The 17,915-nt window shown below is 45.6% G+C and overlaps 3 protein-coding genes across 3 annotated transcripts; 1 reads left to right on the top strand and 2 right to left on the bottom strand.

The window, feature by feature from the left end:
• Positions 1 to 586: 586 nt before the first annotated feature.
• PtA15_14A132 (uncharacterized protein) lies at positions 587 to 1,352 on the bottom strand (the record flags this gene model as incomplete). The annotated part of the gene is made up of 4 exons (XM_053162817.1): positions 587 to 641; positions 718 to 780; positions 850 to 973; positions 1,076 to 1,352. The coding sequence occupies 4 exons, from the start codon at positions 1,350 to 1,352 to the stop codon at positions 587 to 589; spliced, it is 519 nt and encodes a 172-aa protein (XP_053026805.1).
• A 2,826-nt stretch (positions 1,353 to 4,178) lies between these two features.
• Positions 4,179 to 5,516, top strand: PtA15_14A131 (uncharacterized protein; the record flags this gene model as incomplete). Its single annotated transcript, XM_053162816.1, has 1 exon — positions 4,179 to 5,516. One exon carries the CDS (start codon positions 4,179 to 4,181, stop codon positions 5,514 to 5,516), a length of 1,338 nt encoding a protein of 445 aa, XP_053026804.1.
• A 367-nt stretch (positions 5,517 to 5,883) lies between these two features.
• Positions 5,884 to 7,392, bottom strand: PtA15_14A130 (uncharacterized protein; the record flags this gene model as incomplete). The annotated part of the gene is made up of 8 exons (XM_053162815.1): positions 5,884 to 5,970; positions 6,067 to 6,142; positions 6,238 to 6,388; positions 6,508 to 6,650; positions 6,733 to 6,803; positions 6,941 to 7,052; positions 7,130 to 7,230; positions 7,309 to 7,392. 8 exons carry the CDS (start codon positions 7,390 to 7,392, stop codon positions 5,884 to 5,886), a joined length of 825 nt encoding a protein of 274 aa, XP_053026803.1.
• Between the last annotated feature and the right edge of the window lie 10,523 nt (positions 7,393 to 17,915).

Below are 17,915 nucleotides of genomic sequence, written 5' to 3'. Positions count from 1 at the left end.
ACGCACTTTGGCATGTGGACTTAGCTCTCATGTACTTGCCTCACATGTACAAATGTACGGTCGCCTCCAAACATTAAAATTGCCTCCTGCGGGCCAATCAGGCTGCCCTGGTGCCAGATTGAAGGTCTACATCTTGCCTTGCCTTCAATCCTACATAGATAAAATGCCATTAACTTGAACGGTCTTGAAGTTACAAAGCTTGTAACATCATCTTACCAAGATTCTTGGATTGGTCCTCAGCGCTCACGCCAACCTTCCCCGCTTACTCCCAGGTCCCTCCTTCGAAGTTCGGAGACTCGTGCTTCGCGCGAGGGGCGCCAGCCTGCCAACTCAGAAGGGAGGACAAACTAAGTTTGATTCACACCCCACTGAGTTCTTACACCGCCCTGTCAGAGGCTCGCTTCGCGAGGCGCCTTCGGCGTGGTGGGTCCCCGGCCCCTGAAACAAGGCGATTTTGCCAAACTAAGGGTTTGTCAGACTCATCTCACTTCTTTACGCTCAATTTGAGGTCATGCAAACCCGCAGTCTCAAATGTATATGGAGACAATTACTTGAGCATTTCTAATTTAGAAAGACGGAAGGTGAACTACTTCATGTTGATCCCATATTTATTTTGTTGTTGAACTGAGTTCTGAACATGACTGAAGGAAAAGTTGAGGTTTATCAGACTCTTGTGAGCAGAGTGCAAAACACGGGAATAGGACACCAATAGCTCACGATTTTGGGCTCCGCGGAAGGCTGGAACGACTGCCTTTAGGTACAGTCCCCTGACTCTTGTCCCTGCACAAGGTTTATAAGAAATCCGTATCAATCACTGGAGTAATGAGATTTCAAGAGTCAGGAAAGTACGATGTACTGACAGGTGCGAGGATGCTTGGAACACTGTTGGGAGGGCAACACTTGTGAGTGCCTGCTAGGCATTCAAATTCTGCGTATTTCGATGTTACTCCGCGCGGGCTAGCGACGACATAAACTAAGATCCAATTTGAGTTCGGAGAAAGATGAAGGTCGTTAGTTTGGAGAACTGATCATCTGACACACTGATCCGCTGAAGGATAAAAGGAACAACCCTCACATAATTTTTTATTGGGATCGTCGTTTCGGGCTAGAATGGGCTCAGGTTCGTCAGGATTGTTTCGGGAAGTATGATCAGGTTGGTCAGGATTTGTGCAAAAGGAAGCAATGGAAAAGTTCCGATGCATGTGCTGCTCCATTGATAAAGAAGGGAGGCGACACTCACCGGATTCTACGTGGCAAAGGGCCTGGGCATGAGGATTATAGCACTTAAAGAGCTCGGCAGTTGCAACGTTGAACGTCACGGCCAAAAAAACAATCGTGGATAAAAAGTTCATATTGGAGGTCGATAGCTACGAAAAGGCGGGTCGGCTTGATTGGTTAGGATGGAAGGCAGCGGGCGAGGGGCAGACAATTACTCCTCTTATTTATACTGGAAAGTACCAAAGACGAAAACACATGAGTTGTGTATCAGAGGCGGCTGAATCGAATCAAACATCTGAATATTGTAAATGCAACGCTTGTATCACCAGTGGCGTGCACTACGGAAGCAGCGTCTTTTGAATGACAAAAACAATTTGGGAAATACAGATTTCTGTATTGGATGTAAACTACGGATTCCTGGATTTCAATTCCTCTGTGTTTCCGATTACACATCCTAAATCGAGCGTTGGTTGGGGCATCCAGCGCGCCCTGGACCCTGCAGGCACCCGGGACGAGAAGATTTCGACTACAGGGCTGGCCCATTGGCCATTCCCGAAAAGCTTGCGGGCTTGCGACGTGGCTTGGAAGATGGAATCTTGCATCATGTCTGCTGTACGGGAGCGCAGCGGGAGTTTTGGGTTCTCCACCGTACCTGTCCGGGCCCGGACAGGCGGTACGGCGGAGCGGGTTCGCAGGCCGTACCCAGACAAACCTGTCTGGCCAAAGGAGCTGAAAAGGGAATCAGAAACACAGCCGACTTTTGCCCTTGAGCCCGTTACGGGACTCAAGATCCCAGACCGGGCACTGTTTCAGCCTACGCCCTAAGTGGCCGCCTGTAGGCGGCTCTTAAGACCTAGCTCCGGCCGATGGCCGAACTGAGCTACCAGTATGTCCCGAACTTAACTAAGTCCCTCCTTGCCTGAGGCTTTGCCGGAGGGATTTATGACTTATCAGGAATTCTCGCATGAGAGATCCGGATAATTGACCACGCTCAACGTTATATTCCTCACTACTCCGTCAATTCTCAACCTCTCCTTACCAGACCCATTTTTACTGAATGGTATCCTTCTCAACAAAATTATCATGTATTTTACATCCTATGTATCTAGCTCATCTACTTCAAAAATAAATATTTCAAAAATCAGAATAAAAAACAAAATAATAGTGATGTCGAGCACATCACTCCATTTCATTCCAAATTAATTTAGTAACTGCATAGTGCACGGACCCACCCGCGTTGGGAGATGATCGGAGCTACTAAGCCTGATCAGGCGTACATGATCGATGATATATACAAAACGGAGAAAAAACACAATGAGATTGAAAAAAAGAAACACTTTCATCGACAAGGAATAATAATGTAACCTCGAAGAACATCATCAACTTTGGACAACTACTTCGACCAGCCATGGAACCCACCAATGAGGATGATAGCAATCTTGCCTCTCTCAACCTTTCACAAGAAGAAAACACCACTTCTAAACTGACCTTACGCGAAGAATTTGACCAGATGTCCGATGAGGAGCTTGCCAATCATGTTACTCTCACGGCAGCGAAATTCTACTCCGAACCACTGAAGCCAATCCAGATGGAGACTGTGATCAGCCTGGTTCGTCGCAAACACACCTTCACACTTGCTGGGACCGGTTTCGGCAAGACCAGGATCGGGGAAGTATACTACCGCCTCTTTCCCGCCTACAAGAAACCTATCATTCTGGTGTTGAATCCTTTAGATTCGCTGGGGGATAATCAAGTGAGATAAACAGGCTTTTTTTTGTGATACTTCATACTTACAATTGAACTGCTACACCTTTGACAATCAGGTGCTTGAGAAAAAGCAGGCAAATATCAAAGCGGTTAATCTCACCAAGATGAATTTTACGCCGTATGTTGAGAAGCAGGTTCTTAGGGGAGACTATGCGTTTATCTACCTGGTTAGAGCCCTTATTAGCCTTTCATTCAAAAAATTGAACCTAAGCTCATGTCTTACTGTGAAATCAGAGCCCAGAGGTTCTGTTGAACAATGCAATGTTCCAGCAAATCTTCTTTGACCGTTGATTCCTATCTAGATTGGTCCTCACGGTTGTGGACGAAGCACACATGATATATGTGTGGGGGTTGGTTGCGAGCGGACTTGGAAAAAAGATCAGCTGTCATTTTAAGCTGCAAGACCGAGGTATTTTTCGGCCTTCTTATGGCGACTTGGGGGCCAGACTTCTTGCAGCGGTTGGAGTACCCATCCTCTTGCTTTCAGCAACCTGCAGGCCCATTGCAATAGAGAAGATACTTGAAAGCTTGAAGATATTACCGGAAAACATGAACATTGTACAAGGCGAACTCACCCGTACAGAAATCCGCCTCATCCGCATGCCAATGAAGTCGTCTCTTGGATCGTGTAATGACCTGAAAAGATTGTTTGTAACCCGCAAAACAATGCCAGGAAATGGATGTTTTGAAAAAAAATATATAAGGGTGAAGATGCAGGCGAGGGAGTCTGAAATTGTATCAGAAGGAGGGGCAGATGCACACGTACCATCCACCAAAAACTTAGAAGGTTGGGGATGGTCAGGGTTGAGATTTGGTGGTTCAAAGGAAAACACCACCAAATCTAAAATATCTCTCATGCGAGAATCCCTGATGAGTCATAAGTCCCTCCGGCATAGCCTCAGGCAAGTGAGGGACTTAGTTAAGTTCGCCCTGCGGGGGGGTTCGCTTCGCGAACCGACCAGCCAGCCAAATGGCTGGCGCACCCCGCAGCAGGGGACTTGTGTTAAGTTCGAGCGCGCCCCTAGTATGGGCGCCTGTCGCGTAGCCAATTGTAGCACGGCTACATATCGATCACTCCATGCTCGGTTAATTACTGACATCCCTGTTCGCCTGGAAACGTTCATCAACAATGGCAGCCACGACAACCGCAACTTGATCGGCGAATATTTCATCCTGCAGGGCACCCAGTCGACATGGCTCCCCTTCTTCCCTCGTCAAACCTCAACAAAACAAATAAACAAAAGCCGGTAAATTACTTAATCTACCAGCAGCATCAACTATATCGCCCAATCAACTTGGGCCGGACGATTCTGTCAGCTTCAAGTCGAAATACCCCCTTGCAGCCAAAGCCACCCAAAACCTCCACCCAACCATCTCTACCAAGCGTACCGGGACCATCTCATATTCACGCACGCGAGCAAACCAACGCCAGCGACCATCGCCCGGAGCTGGAACAACTTGCCGACGATGACTCGAGAAGCTCGGACTCAGATCTCGAAATAATCTGTCAATTGCTCCTGCCTCCGGAAGCGTATAATAAATCAAAAATCGCTGAAAATTCCATCAAAGCTGCGAAACATATTGATTCGCATTTACCCGACCGGCCGCGGCCTGGCTCCGGCTCAGATTCGATTTACAGAACACTGCCTGATGATGTGCCTCGTGGCCCTGAGGAGGATGCGCTATCGCGACCAGCTCTAGAAGATAAAACCGAAGAGGAAGTAGATCAACTCGAAGAAGACCCAGCAGCCGATGCAAATGGTGAACTAGAAGAAGCAGTTGATTCTCAGCCAGATGATCGAAACCGCAATCTTCTCAAAGATACGTCTAGTTGTCTGTCCCGTCATTCCACGCATGATCAGATCAAGAACCCAAGGGCCGAACCTTCAAGTGAACACCAGACAGGAAAAGAACAAGCCGATGCTATCTCCGAGCCTCAAAGTGGAAATCGTCTAGAGGGTTCGAGCTCTCAGCAGCATTCCAGCCAGCCACGGCCTAAAAGAAGGAGAACACGTCCAATAGTTGGGGATTCTTCGAGAGGAGCAATGTCACCAACTGCTCCGATCATTATCGATTCCGATCCCGAATGCTTTCAGAAACACGTTGACGCCAATGAAGTAGTACCTCTCCTTGGAGGACTCGGCAAATCTCTGATTTCACCAAAGCGTGGTAAATTAATTTCTAGCAATCTATCTCCAGTTTGTCGTGGGTCGAATGAACCACGACCAAGAACTTCACCGAGAGTTATCGGTTCCGATGGACTCGGCTTCAACAAGGATATCGACACGGTGCGAGTAGTACCTCCCGTTGGAGAAGTCGGCAATTCTCTCATTACAACGAATCCGGGTAACCCAATCCCCGAGCAGAACAACGAAGACTCCAAGTCGCGTGCACCTCCCAATGGAGATCCGAACGATTCCATCATCCGATCAATCACCCCCGACTTGGATGAACTCAAATTCGAGGAGGCTGTCAACTTGCTCAAGCAGTTAGATTCGGGAAGATTCTTCTTGAACAGATTTGGCGATTGAAACCTACGTCAACTGCAAAAAGCTATCTTCAAAACGACTACCAAAATCTATCTGTATGAATTCCTTGCTTCGAAAAAAATAACAAAGGCTCTCACACTATGACGTGTAATCTATGTTTGTTTCCGCTATCGTGTAGAATCTGTAATACATATTACTGCCTTTGTAAAATTTATGTGGTTGACTTTTATAAACAACAGCCGCCTTCACTGATATATGAATCTCAACTTGGAATAATGTCGTTAAATCAACATTCCAAACTACATTATCATCTACCAAGTCACGTAACAATCCAATATCAATAGGAATACAAATGATCGGCCGTGAAAAGCTTCAGTTGTCCACGCTGTTTTTATGCAATATTGGTACATTAACCCTGGCATTTGTTGAGGACAGCACGAACCCAGTCGGCTTCCAAGCGCTGGGTCTGATACTGGGGATGAGATGGAATCCAATACTGCACATTCAAAAATGAAAAAATTAGGTGGTTTCCAGCCAGTCCTCTCCGCCAGAGTTGCGCAGAGAGAAGCCTGTCCACAATAACTCGACTCACCAAGTAGGCATCCGGATCACTACATCCTCCAACGGTTGTCATGGCAGACTTCAGACAAGCACCAGTCGACGTATATCTTTTTAAGAAACAATAGCGCACGAGTTAGTACGAAAACATTTGCGCCAATAAACAGAGATTGCTGAATAGGAAACAGGAAGTAAGGCCACTTACCCAAACGAGCTCGGATTGGCGTAGATGGCCGTGAAAAGAGCACTCAAATCTACATAGGCAAACTTTATCCCCCGTGATTGCTTGAAAGCTTTGAAGCCATTCCATACCAAGTTATTGAAGTTGTTCATACTCGCTCTGTTAAAATAAGGAGCTTTGGTCAAGAATAAAATGTATAGAAATCTTCGAGTAAGCTTTGTTGTCGGCACTCCTTGCCGGGACTCAGCCATGGGGAACAGGGAAACTCTTGCTGCTCGCATAAATAACACCTACACACAACGATAAATTGCTTCACTCCAGCGTCAATCAACCTTTCTGTCTCTGTTAAGAGCTTATTGGCTGCTTGCTCTAACGTGCCTGGTCCTTCCGCAGCGGCGGAGTAGTCGTTAATGCCATAGAAGATGGTGGCCAAGCTCCTGTCAAAGACCAGCATCTCAGCGCGTCATCACTTTGGTTGAAGGGTGGGCAGGTGGGATGGTAAGAATAAATGAAACTTACGAATCAGACGCGATTGGCAGTCGCTGGCTTAGAAATTTGTTGACTTGTCCGACCATGTCTGATTTCATCGCCTTGTATGAGGACAGCGGAAATAAGAGATTGTCAGAATGTGAACAGTTCCCTTGTACCTTCTCGCGAGTTTGCCTCTCAAAACATCCCAACAGGGTATTCTTGGAAAGACACGTGGAGGAAAGAGAACATCATTTACCCGTGTCTTCCATAAGGTATGATCAACAGTCGCTCCTCCAATGGCGTAGTTCTTGAGGGTTCGTTGATCCGAAGCCAGGTTTTCGGTCCACATGGGACCATTGCTTGCCCGTCTTATCACAGAAGATTCAGGGCCTTCATTAGCTTCCAACTCGAGCTGCGGCTAGAAAGAGAACTCAAGTGGCCTCACCTTCCATACAAGGGGTAAGTACCTTGACGGACAGCTGGGCTGGGAGGGCTGCCGTCGTATCTTCCATTGGAGGTCCAGCTATCGCCAAAGCTGTAGATGGTCTGAGCACCGTACAATCAGCTCCATAAACCCGCGTAGAGGAAGCATCATGGAAACGATTTAGGGGAATGCAGTTATACCTTGATTTGAGAAAACTTGATACCCCCATTGAAATTCACAAATCGTCGCGAAGCGAACGTGCCGCACTGAGGTTGGGCAGCCATCTTGATTTCTCGCCGCCAGATATTTTTTCGATAATTCCGGGGACTACAGTTAGAGCTGAGGGCCAGACATAATACACAAATAATATGAAGGGGTGTTAAACTCTTTGTAAAACTCATCGGGATCTTCTTGTTTCTATGTGCGTGTCCTTAAGTATTTTATTTTACTTTGTTAGGGCTGTTGCGATGGGCAAGTGATTTTGGACGAGCTGAAGCGTTCTATCCTCACCAGAACTTTTCGCTTCCTTTTAACCCCGAGCTAGCCCTCACTGAAAACTGCAATAAGTGTAAAGGAGCCATGAGTGAACTCGATAAGAAAGAATTAGGAGGGCGATTGTCTGCTGCTAGTGCTGCGACTCAGCTGACTGCTAGCTACTGCTAGTCTCAACATCCCTATCCCTAAGGAAGCTTCTACGTCAAGAAATATAAGATTGTAGACAGCCAATCTTGGCAAGGCAAGCTAAATCGTTCTCGAGTTGATGTCAGATATGGAAAAATATAAACATAGACCGGGCCGATTGGAGGCAGGGCCGGCCGAGGAATTTTGAGGACCCGCATTGATCGGCAGAAAAAATCGGCTTTTCGAAAGGAGTGTCGATGCCAGGAGCAGGCTTGTCGGGTGCTGCAAATTGGCGATGATACTGCAGTGGTTATCCATGCTTGTCAAATGAACAATGGATAATAAGAAAATGGGAACAGTCAGGAACGTCCCACAGGTTTTTAAACATTATTTTTCAACGTTTGAACTTCGCGCACTGCGACAAACTCTTCGCGCACTGTGCAGTGCGCGCAGTTCCAAAAATTTCGTGCACTCCGGGTGAAGAAAGAAACTTTTTCCTGTTTTTTTTTTTTTTTTTTGATGAATCAATAGGCATTTCATTGTCCTCTGTGATTTTTTGAAAGTTGTTTGAAGCTTCCGTTTATGCTGACAAAACCCATTCAGAAGCGAACAAAGTACAGTCATTTGGGACTATTAACGGCAATGGTAACACATCTAAAATTGAAAGCTTACTGGTACTATACCATTACGGGAATTGTACTGGCCCAGTGCTGCTAGGACTGACGGACAGTTGGAAATAACAAACAAGGCTGTGGAGCAGTACATCTCCCATTTTGTGGCTATTGACAGGACAACTGAGTACCTTTTGCTGCCAGGGGGATTGTATTGGTGACAATCCCCCACAATAAGGTTGACTGGGGGCAACCAATGTAAGATTGGTATCACAGACTAATATTAGGGGGATTCAAAGTTGGCCATGCATGACTTGCATGTACTTTTGCAAGTTGGTTGTCAAGGCTTTTCCTCAACACCAACATTCAAAAAAACATTCAAGCAGGTTTGGGGGGTGTAGTACAATGTGACTTGCATGCACTTTTGCAAATCAGTGTTCAAGAATGAACTTGAACACCAACTTGCAAAAGTGCATGCAAGTCGGATCTAGCCAACTTTGAAACCCCCTATTATATCAGTTGCTCCTGGTCAACCTCACCGCGGGGGGTTGCAACCAATACAACCCCTTTTGCAGTGTTTGCTGAAAACGAAGTTCGCTTACAACAACAATGAGCACACTTCCACAGGAGTGTCACCATTTAAGGCACACTACAGCTTCAACCTAACATATGGTGGAGTCCGTTTGGTGGAACAATGTGTCCTGGCAGTGGCAGAGTAACTCCAAAATTTGGCAGAGGTAAAAGGGGCAGGCTAAATGCACATCAATAATTTACTATATGCACACCAAAAATGGAGTGGACATTAGTTCACACCAAAATACGGTGGTTTTTGGAGTGCACAGCACTGCACTCCAAGTTTTTTTTGGAGTTAACACCCTGGCACTCCCTTTTTGAAACTTTGGCTGGCTGGAAAAGGAGTGCTTTGTTGTGCACTGTAGAGATGTCATCAGGTACCTAGCACTTGTTTGTGGGTACCTGTTTTCAAAAACAAGTACCTGCAAATGGGTGCCAGTGTAAGACTCAAAAGCGGTTGTGAAACCCTTTTGCTGAATGGAGAAGGGGATGGTGGAGTTGCAAGCTCTGCCCTTCTAAGTTCTATCTACCAGATAACAAGACCCACCAAGGTAAGCTTGGCAAGTTTTAATAACATGATAGGATTGGTCAGTTCAGGATGAAGTCGTTCTATCAATGTGTTTATAGAGTATAGAGTATTAATGAGTGTTGGTGATGAAGATGTCAAGAGGGGGAATTGAGCTGAGGTTGGGTGAGGCATTGTTATCAATGACAAGAGCCAGAATGGAGTCCAAGTTGGTTTAGGTGAGGCGTGAAGGGTGTGGGAGCACTATACTTCAACCAGGATTGGAGCCAAGGACAGGGAACTGGCACTAGGCACTTGTTATATTGATGCCGAGAAAAATTTGTTAGAATTTTTACTGTACTTGTAAGGGTAATGATATGAGCTTGTAGGTAGTATATAATTTGGTGTGATGAGGAGTGATATGGTGTGATGTGGGGGGAATTGCCAGCATGCCAAACAAATGGCTGGAAAGAGGCCTCCTTTTATACCTGCGGGTGAGGGATTTTAGCTCCAGGGGAACAGGCTTTGGTAAGCTAAATAGCTAATGGGGTACATCCCTACAACATATAGTTTGACAGGAGCACAGCCTCAAAGGTACCTGCCCTAAAGAAACATGGTGCTACCTACAACAGAAAGGGTACAACCCCGCAGGGTATTAGCACTGTTCATGTAAGAAATCTATGACCATGGTGAGAGATATACATCAGCATACTTTCCCAGCCAAATTGGCTGGCACAATGGGATAAACTTTATTTCAATCTTGCTGATGTTTAGCTTACGTGAAGAGTGCTATTATAAATACAAGCAAAATTTTGCATATTCATTATGCATATGTAATGGAAAGTGAGCTTGAATAAAAATAAGCAAGAGAAACTTGGGGGTTAGGGCAGTTTTTTTTTTAAAAAACTTGGCAAGGTGTATAGTACACTGTATTGGTATGTATTGGATATGTATTGGTATGTATTTGTTAGTGCACTGTATTGGTATGTATTGGATATGTATCAGATACATAATGGTATGTATTGGATACATATTGGCAACAGTGCAAGAGCTACACTACAAAAAGCGGCAGCGTAGCGGTTTTAGCCTTAATTCGCTAAGCTATTTGTAGCGGACTTGGCGCTTCGCTATTCGCTACATTTTCTAAGGGGAAAAAATTAAAGAAAACAGCGCGCTTTTTTTAGCGCAGAGTAGCGGCAATTCGCTACGCTTTTCGCTATAGTAGCGGAAAAAACGCTACTGTAGCGATTTTGCTGCGCTACCATAGCACCATTCAAACATCAATACTGCACATCATAAAATGATGGAGGATTGATGTTTGTGTACTATTTCTGGCATTGATATGTATCAGATACGTAATGGTATGTATTGGATACATATTGGCAACAGTGCAAGAGCTACGCTACAAAAAGCGGCAGCGTAGCGGTTTTAGCCTTGATTCGCTAAGCTATTTGTAGCGGACTTGGCGCTTCGCTATTCGCTACATTTTCTAAGGGTAAAAAATTAAAGAAAACAGCGCGCTTTTTTTAGCGCAGAGTAGCGGCAATTCGCTACGCTTTTCGCTATAGTAGCGGAAAAAACGCTACTGTAGCGATTTTGCTGCGCTACCATAGCACCATTCAAACATCAATACTGCACATCATAAAATGATGGAGGATTGATGTTTGTGTACTATTTCTGGCATTTTCCACCAAAAGGCAGAGATGTCCGCTACGCTTTTGACACAAAAGCGACCCGGTTCGCTACGCTTTTGGCGCTAAAAAGCGCTATTAGCGCCAAAAAGCGCCAAAAAGCGTCAATTTTTCCGCTGCGCTATACTGTAGCGAAGCGGCAAAAAAAAACCCTTCGCCACGCGCAGGCCAAAACTGCAGTAGCGGTCCTGGCGCTTCGCTACCGCTCAAAGTAGCGATTTTCCCCTAGCGCTAACGCTATTCTGGATCCAGAGTAGCGTGTTTCTGCTTCGCTACGCAAAAGCGCCGCTTTTTGTAGCGAAGCGTAGCTCTTGCAGTGTTGATATTGGTATGTATTTGTATTGAATACAGCAATACATTGTATTGGTATGTATTGGATACACCAATACAATGTATGCCAGCTCATCCAGCGCTGGCCAACACCAGCCAGCGCGCCAGCTCCGCTGTCCTTTGGCTTTTAGCCAAAGAAAAATGCATTATTTTCTTTGGCTAATAGCCGCAGGAAAAAAGGGACAAAACTCAAGGGATCGCTGGTAAGATATGAGTATTTCACAGGTTTAACTTGGGAAGTACGTTTGCAGAGAGTTCTGGTGATTCCAAGACTTGGATTGAGAATGGTCGCTATTCCTTCATCACTGCCGTCAGAAGAGTTGGATCCTTCATTTGTCACGGATTCTTTGAGAGTGGTCTCTTCGGCAATGTCAATGTCCCAGTCAGAGGTTTTTGAGGTGGGAGGCAAATATTCAAGAAAGGTTACATTCTTTGTCTCAATGATCTTGCCTTCATCAGATAGGATTTTATACAACCTTAATTCGTCCACGTATCCCAGAAGTCAACCAAGTTTTCGCTTGGGTTTGAGTTTAGAAAAAGACTGCTCTGGAAGTATCAGAAATGACACACAATTACCAAGTGGATGGAAATAACTAAGAGGGAGCAAGCAAACTTTGAACAATTCAAATGGTGACTGTTTTGAGCAATGAGTCGGAATTTGATTAAGAGTGAGGGAGCTGACTTTTGCTATTTCACTCCAGTATTTGCGCTGGATGCCCAAGTCTTCCAGGATTGTTTGCATTGATTCAAAAATGGTTCTGTTGAATCTTTCTGCCAAACCATTTTGTTAAGGTGTATAGGCATTGGAGTTCCTTTGCTTAATCAGGTGCAAACAACAGCATTCAGTCATGCTTGAATTCAAGAATTCAGAGCCTCTGTCAGAGTGAAAAGTACTGGGATAGTAGCCAAACCTCTTTGCTTCAACATAGGTACGAGATGGTTTCAGCCGCATCACTTTTCTGCTTGATGGGGATTGCAGCGCAGAAACGTGTGCAGCTGTCTACTGTTGTCAAGATGTATTTGTGACCTTCAAATGAGGGAGGCCATATGGGTCCGATGAGATCAAAGTGAAGTTCCTCAAAAGGTCTGGAAGCTGGTTTATGAATTGATTTGAAGGATGCCTTGGTGACTTTTGACACCGTGCATGACTCGCAGGAGTTGACTATTTTTAAAGGAATACCCAGTTTTTTTCTCAGTCTGTGATAGCTTACATGGCCAAGTGATTTATGTAGGAACTCAGAGGAGGAGAGATAACTTGAGTGTTTGACGTGATCAAAGTCTGATGTACTTTCCAGTCATTTTTATTTCATTGTTTTTAGAGATTTCAAAAGAATTTTTGTGAAAGTGAACAATGTAATCATTGAGCAGTAGACAGCAAACCAATAGGAGATTTACAACTAGATCAGGAATATAGAGTACTTGATTAAGAAAGAGTTCTCCGTACTTGTTCTTCAAGCAAATTGATCCAATGCCATGGAGTGTGAGTTGATCTAATGCTGAGCTAGTTCAAACACATCCTAGTTCTTTGAGTTCTAGGGTGTGAAAGAATTCCTTGTCAGATGTCATATTAGCAGAGGAACCGGAGTAGAGAATGAAAATATGGTGTGGGTTGGAGATTGAGGAGTGAAAACTACTGACAGAGGCTTCCAATTTAGCTGCGTCAGCCTTCTTCTGATAGTGTGCAGCTTGCTTTGCGGGGTATAACTTTCAGCAGTTCTCCTTGAGATGATCGGCTTCTGGGTTTGTGATAACCTTTTTGGCAGTTTTTTGATTCATTGGTGTATAAGGTGATAGGATTGGTTTGGGTACTGCTTCCCAAAGCACAAGTTTCAATGTTATGCTCGTGAACTCAAAGATGCTCAAAAACAACGTCAATTGTAGGTTCTTTGTCTTAATGAGTGATTGGATTGACAATATTGTTCATGTCAGCAGGGAACTTATGTATAACCATGTGACCAATTGCTTTGTCTGAGAATTTCCAGCCGACTTCAATGAGCTGAGACTGGAATGTCTTCATAGAGGTAATGAAACCGGGAATGTCATTGGGTGTGTATGGAGCCCGTAGAAAAGATTGAAAAACTTGAGCTTTATTGGAAGCTTGGGTGGAGGCAAAGAATTTGACGATTGATTTCCAGGTAAGCTTCACACAGTTCTTGTTGGAAGCATCCACCACGTTGACTTGAACCAAAGTCTTGAGTTTGGCGACTATGATATGTTGAAGCTATGACAGGAGGTTGAGGCTGAGATGAAGGGCAGAGTGGCCTGAGGAACAACAAGCTCAGAGAAGCTCTGAGTGAGACACCAAAAAAGGGGGCCAAGGGAGCCCTCTGGGAGGGCAAAAAAGCTGCTAGCTTGCGTGGCGGAAAAAGCGCACATGCTACAAGAGGTTGTATCCTGTAGAGACCTCAGGGAAATGCGCACAGAAGCAGATGAGTTTATTTCTTCTGTAAAGCAGATTTTATAAACTATTACAATTGGGGGACAAGTTGTGGGTAGAAGGTGAAAATGCATATTCATCTGGAGGGAGGAGAAATGAGTGAAAGATGTGTGGCATGGAGAGAAATGGAAACCTGGGCAGTTGCAGTTTCAACATGATAGCCTTAAGAGAGTCATTCTTTTCCTGAGTAGGCTTGTCTTCTTCAGTAGTTAGAGCAGTCTTGAGTTTGATGATATCAAGAAAATTGTAGACTCTAATTCTCCAGTGTGTGTAGTTGTCCATTGTAAGGAGGGGAATCCCCTTGATTACGGTCTTGAGAACGGATGGATGAACCTTGTCCATTCAATTGGTAACGGTTGCCATAGCAGGTTTCTGGTCTTGGAGTTTGTGGGAGGATGATTGAGGTTGAGTAATTGGTATTCCTTCCTTGGGCATGAATTGGTTGACGTGTTTTGACTGTTAATTGTATTAAAACGTTGACTGAATTTCACTAGACCAAAGAACAAAAACTAAAGACAGGAGTGAGACACAGTTCAAGAAGAGAAAAGAGAAAAGAATAAAGAAGAAAAACAAACCCTGAGATTATTTACAATATTTAATGATAAGGACAACCAAAGAGAACAGGAGAAGAAGATAGACAAGAGACTAAGAGAATGAACAAGTTAGTTGGAGGTCGATAATGGGAGAGTTGGGAAAAGAAACAAACCAATGAAGCACAGGATCAATTGAGAATAGTAAGTTCAAGCAGGAGAAGGACGCTGAAGAGGATGAAGGAATGTTAGTTTTGGGAGTCTGATGAGGATAAGTGACTTGAAGTGGAAATGCTTCATGTGCATTTCTCACCAAGTTGAATAACTTGAAGAGAGTTAATGACCATCAAAGATTGAGTCTTGAAGTCGGCGTGAGCAGTATTGGATTTGGAGGTATCATGACTGAATTGAATTGGACAGAGATGAAGATAGTTTGTTGGGAGAAGAGCGATTGAGATTGCTGAGATTCAGTGAAATGATTCTTATCAAGACTACCGGTTAGGTTTGATTGATGAGATGTTGTGCGGCGCAGATGCGCAGTTTGATGTGCATGCGTGCTACTCAGCGCAAGTTTCAACAGCGACAAGGCTGTATAGCCTTGTCTTCCCAAAGGAATCACTTCTGGGATACAAGGCTGTATAGCCTCGTCGTCCCAAAGGAATCACTTCCATGAGACAAGGCTGTATAGCCTTGTCGTTCCAAAGGAATCCCTTCCGGGAGACAAGGCTGCATAACCTCGTTGTTCCAAAGGGATCCCCTTCAGGCAACAAGGCTATATAGCCCCTTGTTGGCTGGAAGGGATTCTTTCTGGGTGACAAGGCCCAAGTAACGCCGGTGTACCCACCGCACTGGTGCAGCTTTTTTTGGTGAAGACAGGTGTGAGCGTACCCGTGTCCGCAGCCACATTCTCTAGATGATATAGCCTGTCTATATACAGCTGTGCAGGAGACATTGATTGAATTGCTTGAGGTCAGTTTTTATCCTCTTTCTTGAATAAATGTAATTTAAACCTCATCAATTTCACCCTTTTTCTCATTCTAGGATCACAAGCACTGTGAAAAAAACTCAAGAAACTGCTGCCAGTTGACATGCAATATTACAAAGGCGCCTTTGTAATATTGCATGTCTTTGTAATATTGCATGTCAACTAGCAGCTGTTTCTTGAGATTTTTTCACAGTGAAGGGTGCAATGTACCTTGGGCTAGACTCTTGGCAGTCCCCAAATGGCTATGATATACTAGGAACGTCTATATACTGTCTTGTCGAATAAGATACTGGTGGATATTAATTGGAGGTGATGCCTCTTGAATTTTTCAAGCTACATAGAAGCCATACAGGTTTTTATTTAGCTGAAACTGTCCAGCTAATTGTTGAGAAATTTGGTGTAACTGTAAAGGAAAAGGTATGCTTTTAACTGTTACTCATTGCTAATTTTTTTTTCCTTTTTGTTTTGCTGATTAGTTAACATTATGTTGGATACACAGCGGGTTGAACCCAACGCCCCGGGGGCGGCTTCCGGGGCGTTGCCGGGACCCTGCGGGCATGGAACGCCCTCAGGGCACTTCGTAACTTGCTGCCCCCCAGACGCCCTGATGGGGCGCATTGGGGGCGAGTCTAATGGTCCCAGGAGTGGCCCGCCGGGTCGCCCATGATGCGTTTCTCACTTTGAGAGGCGCAACTGTGACGCCACCCAAAGCCAGCTCCGCTGGGCCGAGAGGGAGCCCCGAGGCCAGCGAAGCCAAAAATATGACTACTGCGGGGCTTGAACCGCCTAGCCTGTGGTCCTAACTAATCAAGAGGCCGCTCCTGACAGCTGCACTACACACACTACAGGCAAACAGGTGACGTTCCCGCACGCAGCGTCACCTGCGCAGTGACTGCGGCCACCAAAATTAGGTGACGCTGCGCGCGGGAGCGACAGCTGTCTGCCTGTAGTGACAGCTACTTCGATGGAGGTCAACAGTAATTTGAGGTTTCATAACGGACTTCCCTGTGTTTTGCAACACTTTTGGGAGAAAATCATGACAAGTCAAAGAGAAAGGCAGAGAAAAAAGTTCAAAAAAAATTGTCTTCTCGGGCTCTCACGTGGCAGAGCATCTGTTGAGGTGGTTGTGAGAAGAAAAAAAAAATGAAAAAAATGATGCGAGAGGCCTCGGCGACCTGCATCGAGGCCGTGTTGTTGACTCGCAGTGGTCACAAGGTGATTGTTAGGCCATACCTGAGGCTGTGGGGGGTGGAAATCCCTTGGGGGTCAGGAACGCCCTTGGGGCGCTTCAGCGGTTTGCAGGGCCCCAAGGGCGCAACAGCCCGACCGCCGCCGGGGCAGCGACCAGGTCGCCCCCAGGCCGGCACCGGTCTCCAAGGCGTACCGAGGGCACACCAGTGTCGCCACCGGCCCCGGGGGCGAGCCTGGGTAGCCCTGGGTGCATTCAGGGAGCGCTGACTGTAGGGCCCCAAGGGCGCAACAGCCCGACCGTTGCCGGGGCAGCGACCAGGTCGCCCCCAGGCCGGCACCGATCTCCGAGGCGTACCGAGGGCGTACCGGTGTCGCCACTGTTGTAACCTGACATGTCAGGTTACAGTCTGTGACACTCGCCAGCCCTCGAGACCATATTTGAGTCGGGAACAAGCTGCAGAGCTTGTTCCTCATCCAATATATCTGTTTTTTCCGGGTTCATCCACATCAGGTTATGAGCCTGTAAATCTCGCTCTACCTTTTTTTTCTCTTCTTCATCAAAAGGTAGTTTTTGACTAAAACGTAATCGACCTGAATCATATCTCTTCATCATCCTTCATCACTATCGGTATCCCAGCGAAGGGTATAATTGTCCGACACATATATATATTTTTTTTTCTCTTCATCCGTCCTGCTCTGCCGCTTTTGGGTTCCTTGACCTTGTTTGTCTGTTAGTCTGATTTCATCCATCCGATCCCCAATCTTCATCTGATTAGGCTATACAAGCACATAACGATAAAGCTAGCAGCACGCCAAAACTGTGATAGGCTGCCCCCTGGCACGGAGCAGCGGCTTAGACGTTATCTTGTTGATCCGACATCTTCTCATCTTCAAACTTTCCGGAGAACTCAGGCGATCAGATAAGCAATCTCAGGTTACTTGTCTATTTCAGTTCTAGGCTCCGGTTTTTTTTTTTCCTTTTATAACTTTGCCAGTTTTTTTTCTCTTTTCTCTTCTTTACGTGTTTATGTCCGACCCCCGACCTCTGCCTCAACCTTCAGCATCTCAAAAACAAAAATCTTCTTCATCTGTGTGGTCCGGAAGATCGATCACCGAACTCGAGGGACAAGACCTCATCAATGCGGTCACAGCATCTATTGAGAACACTCCCAACCGACTAGCTCAAATTTTTGGGGCACACAACGACATCCCTGAATCTGTTGCCCAGCAAAACCCCCTCGCTACATCGTCTCTTCACCCATCCTCTCCCGGTGACGTTACTGTCATCAACCAACGCATCCCAGGCGCCTGGCAACAAGCGCAACCGGCAACA

The sequence above is a fragment of the Puccinia triticina genome, chromosome 14A, assembly GCF_026914185.1.
Source record: "Puccinia triticina chromosome 14A, complete sequence".
In the NCBI taxonomy this organism is placed as follows: domain Eukaryota; kingdom Fungi; phylum Basidiomycota; class Pucciniomycetes; order Pucciniales; family Pucciniaceae; genus Puccinia; species Puccinia triticina.
The sequence above is the reverse complement of the archived record's forward strand: the minus strand, read 5'-3'. Positions and strand labels throughout refer to the sequence as shown.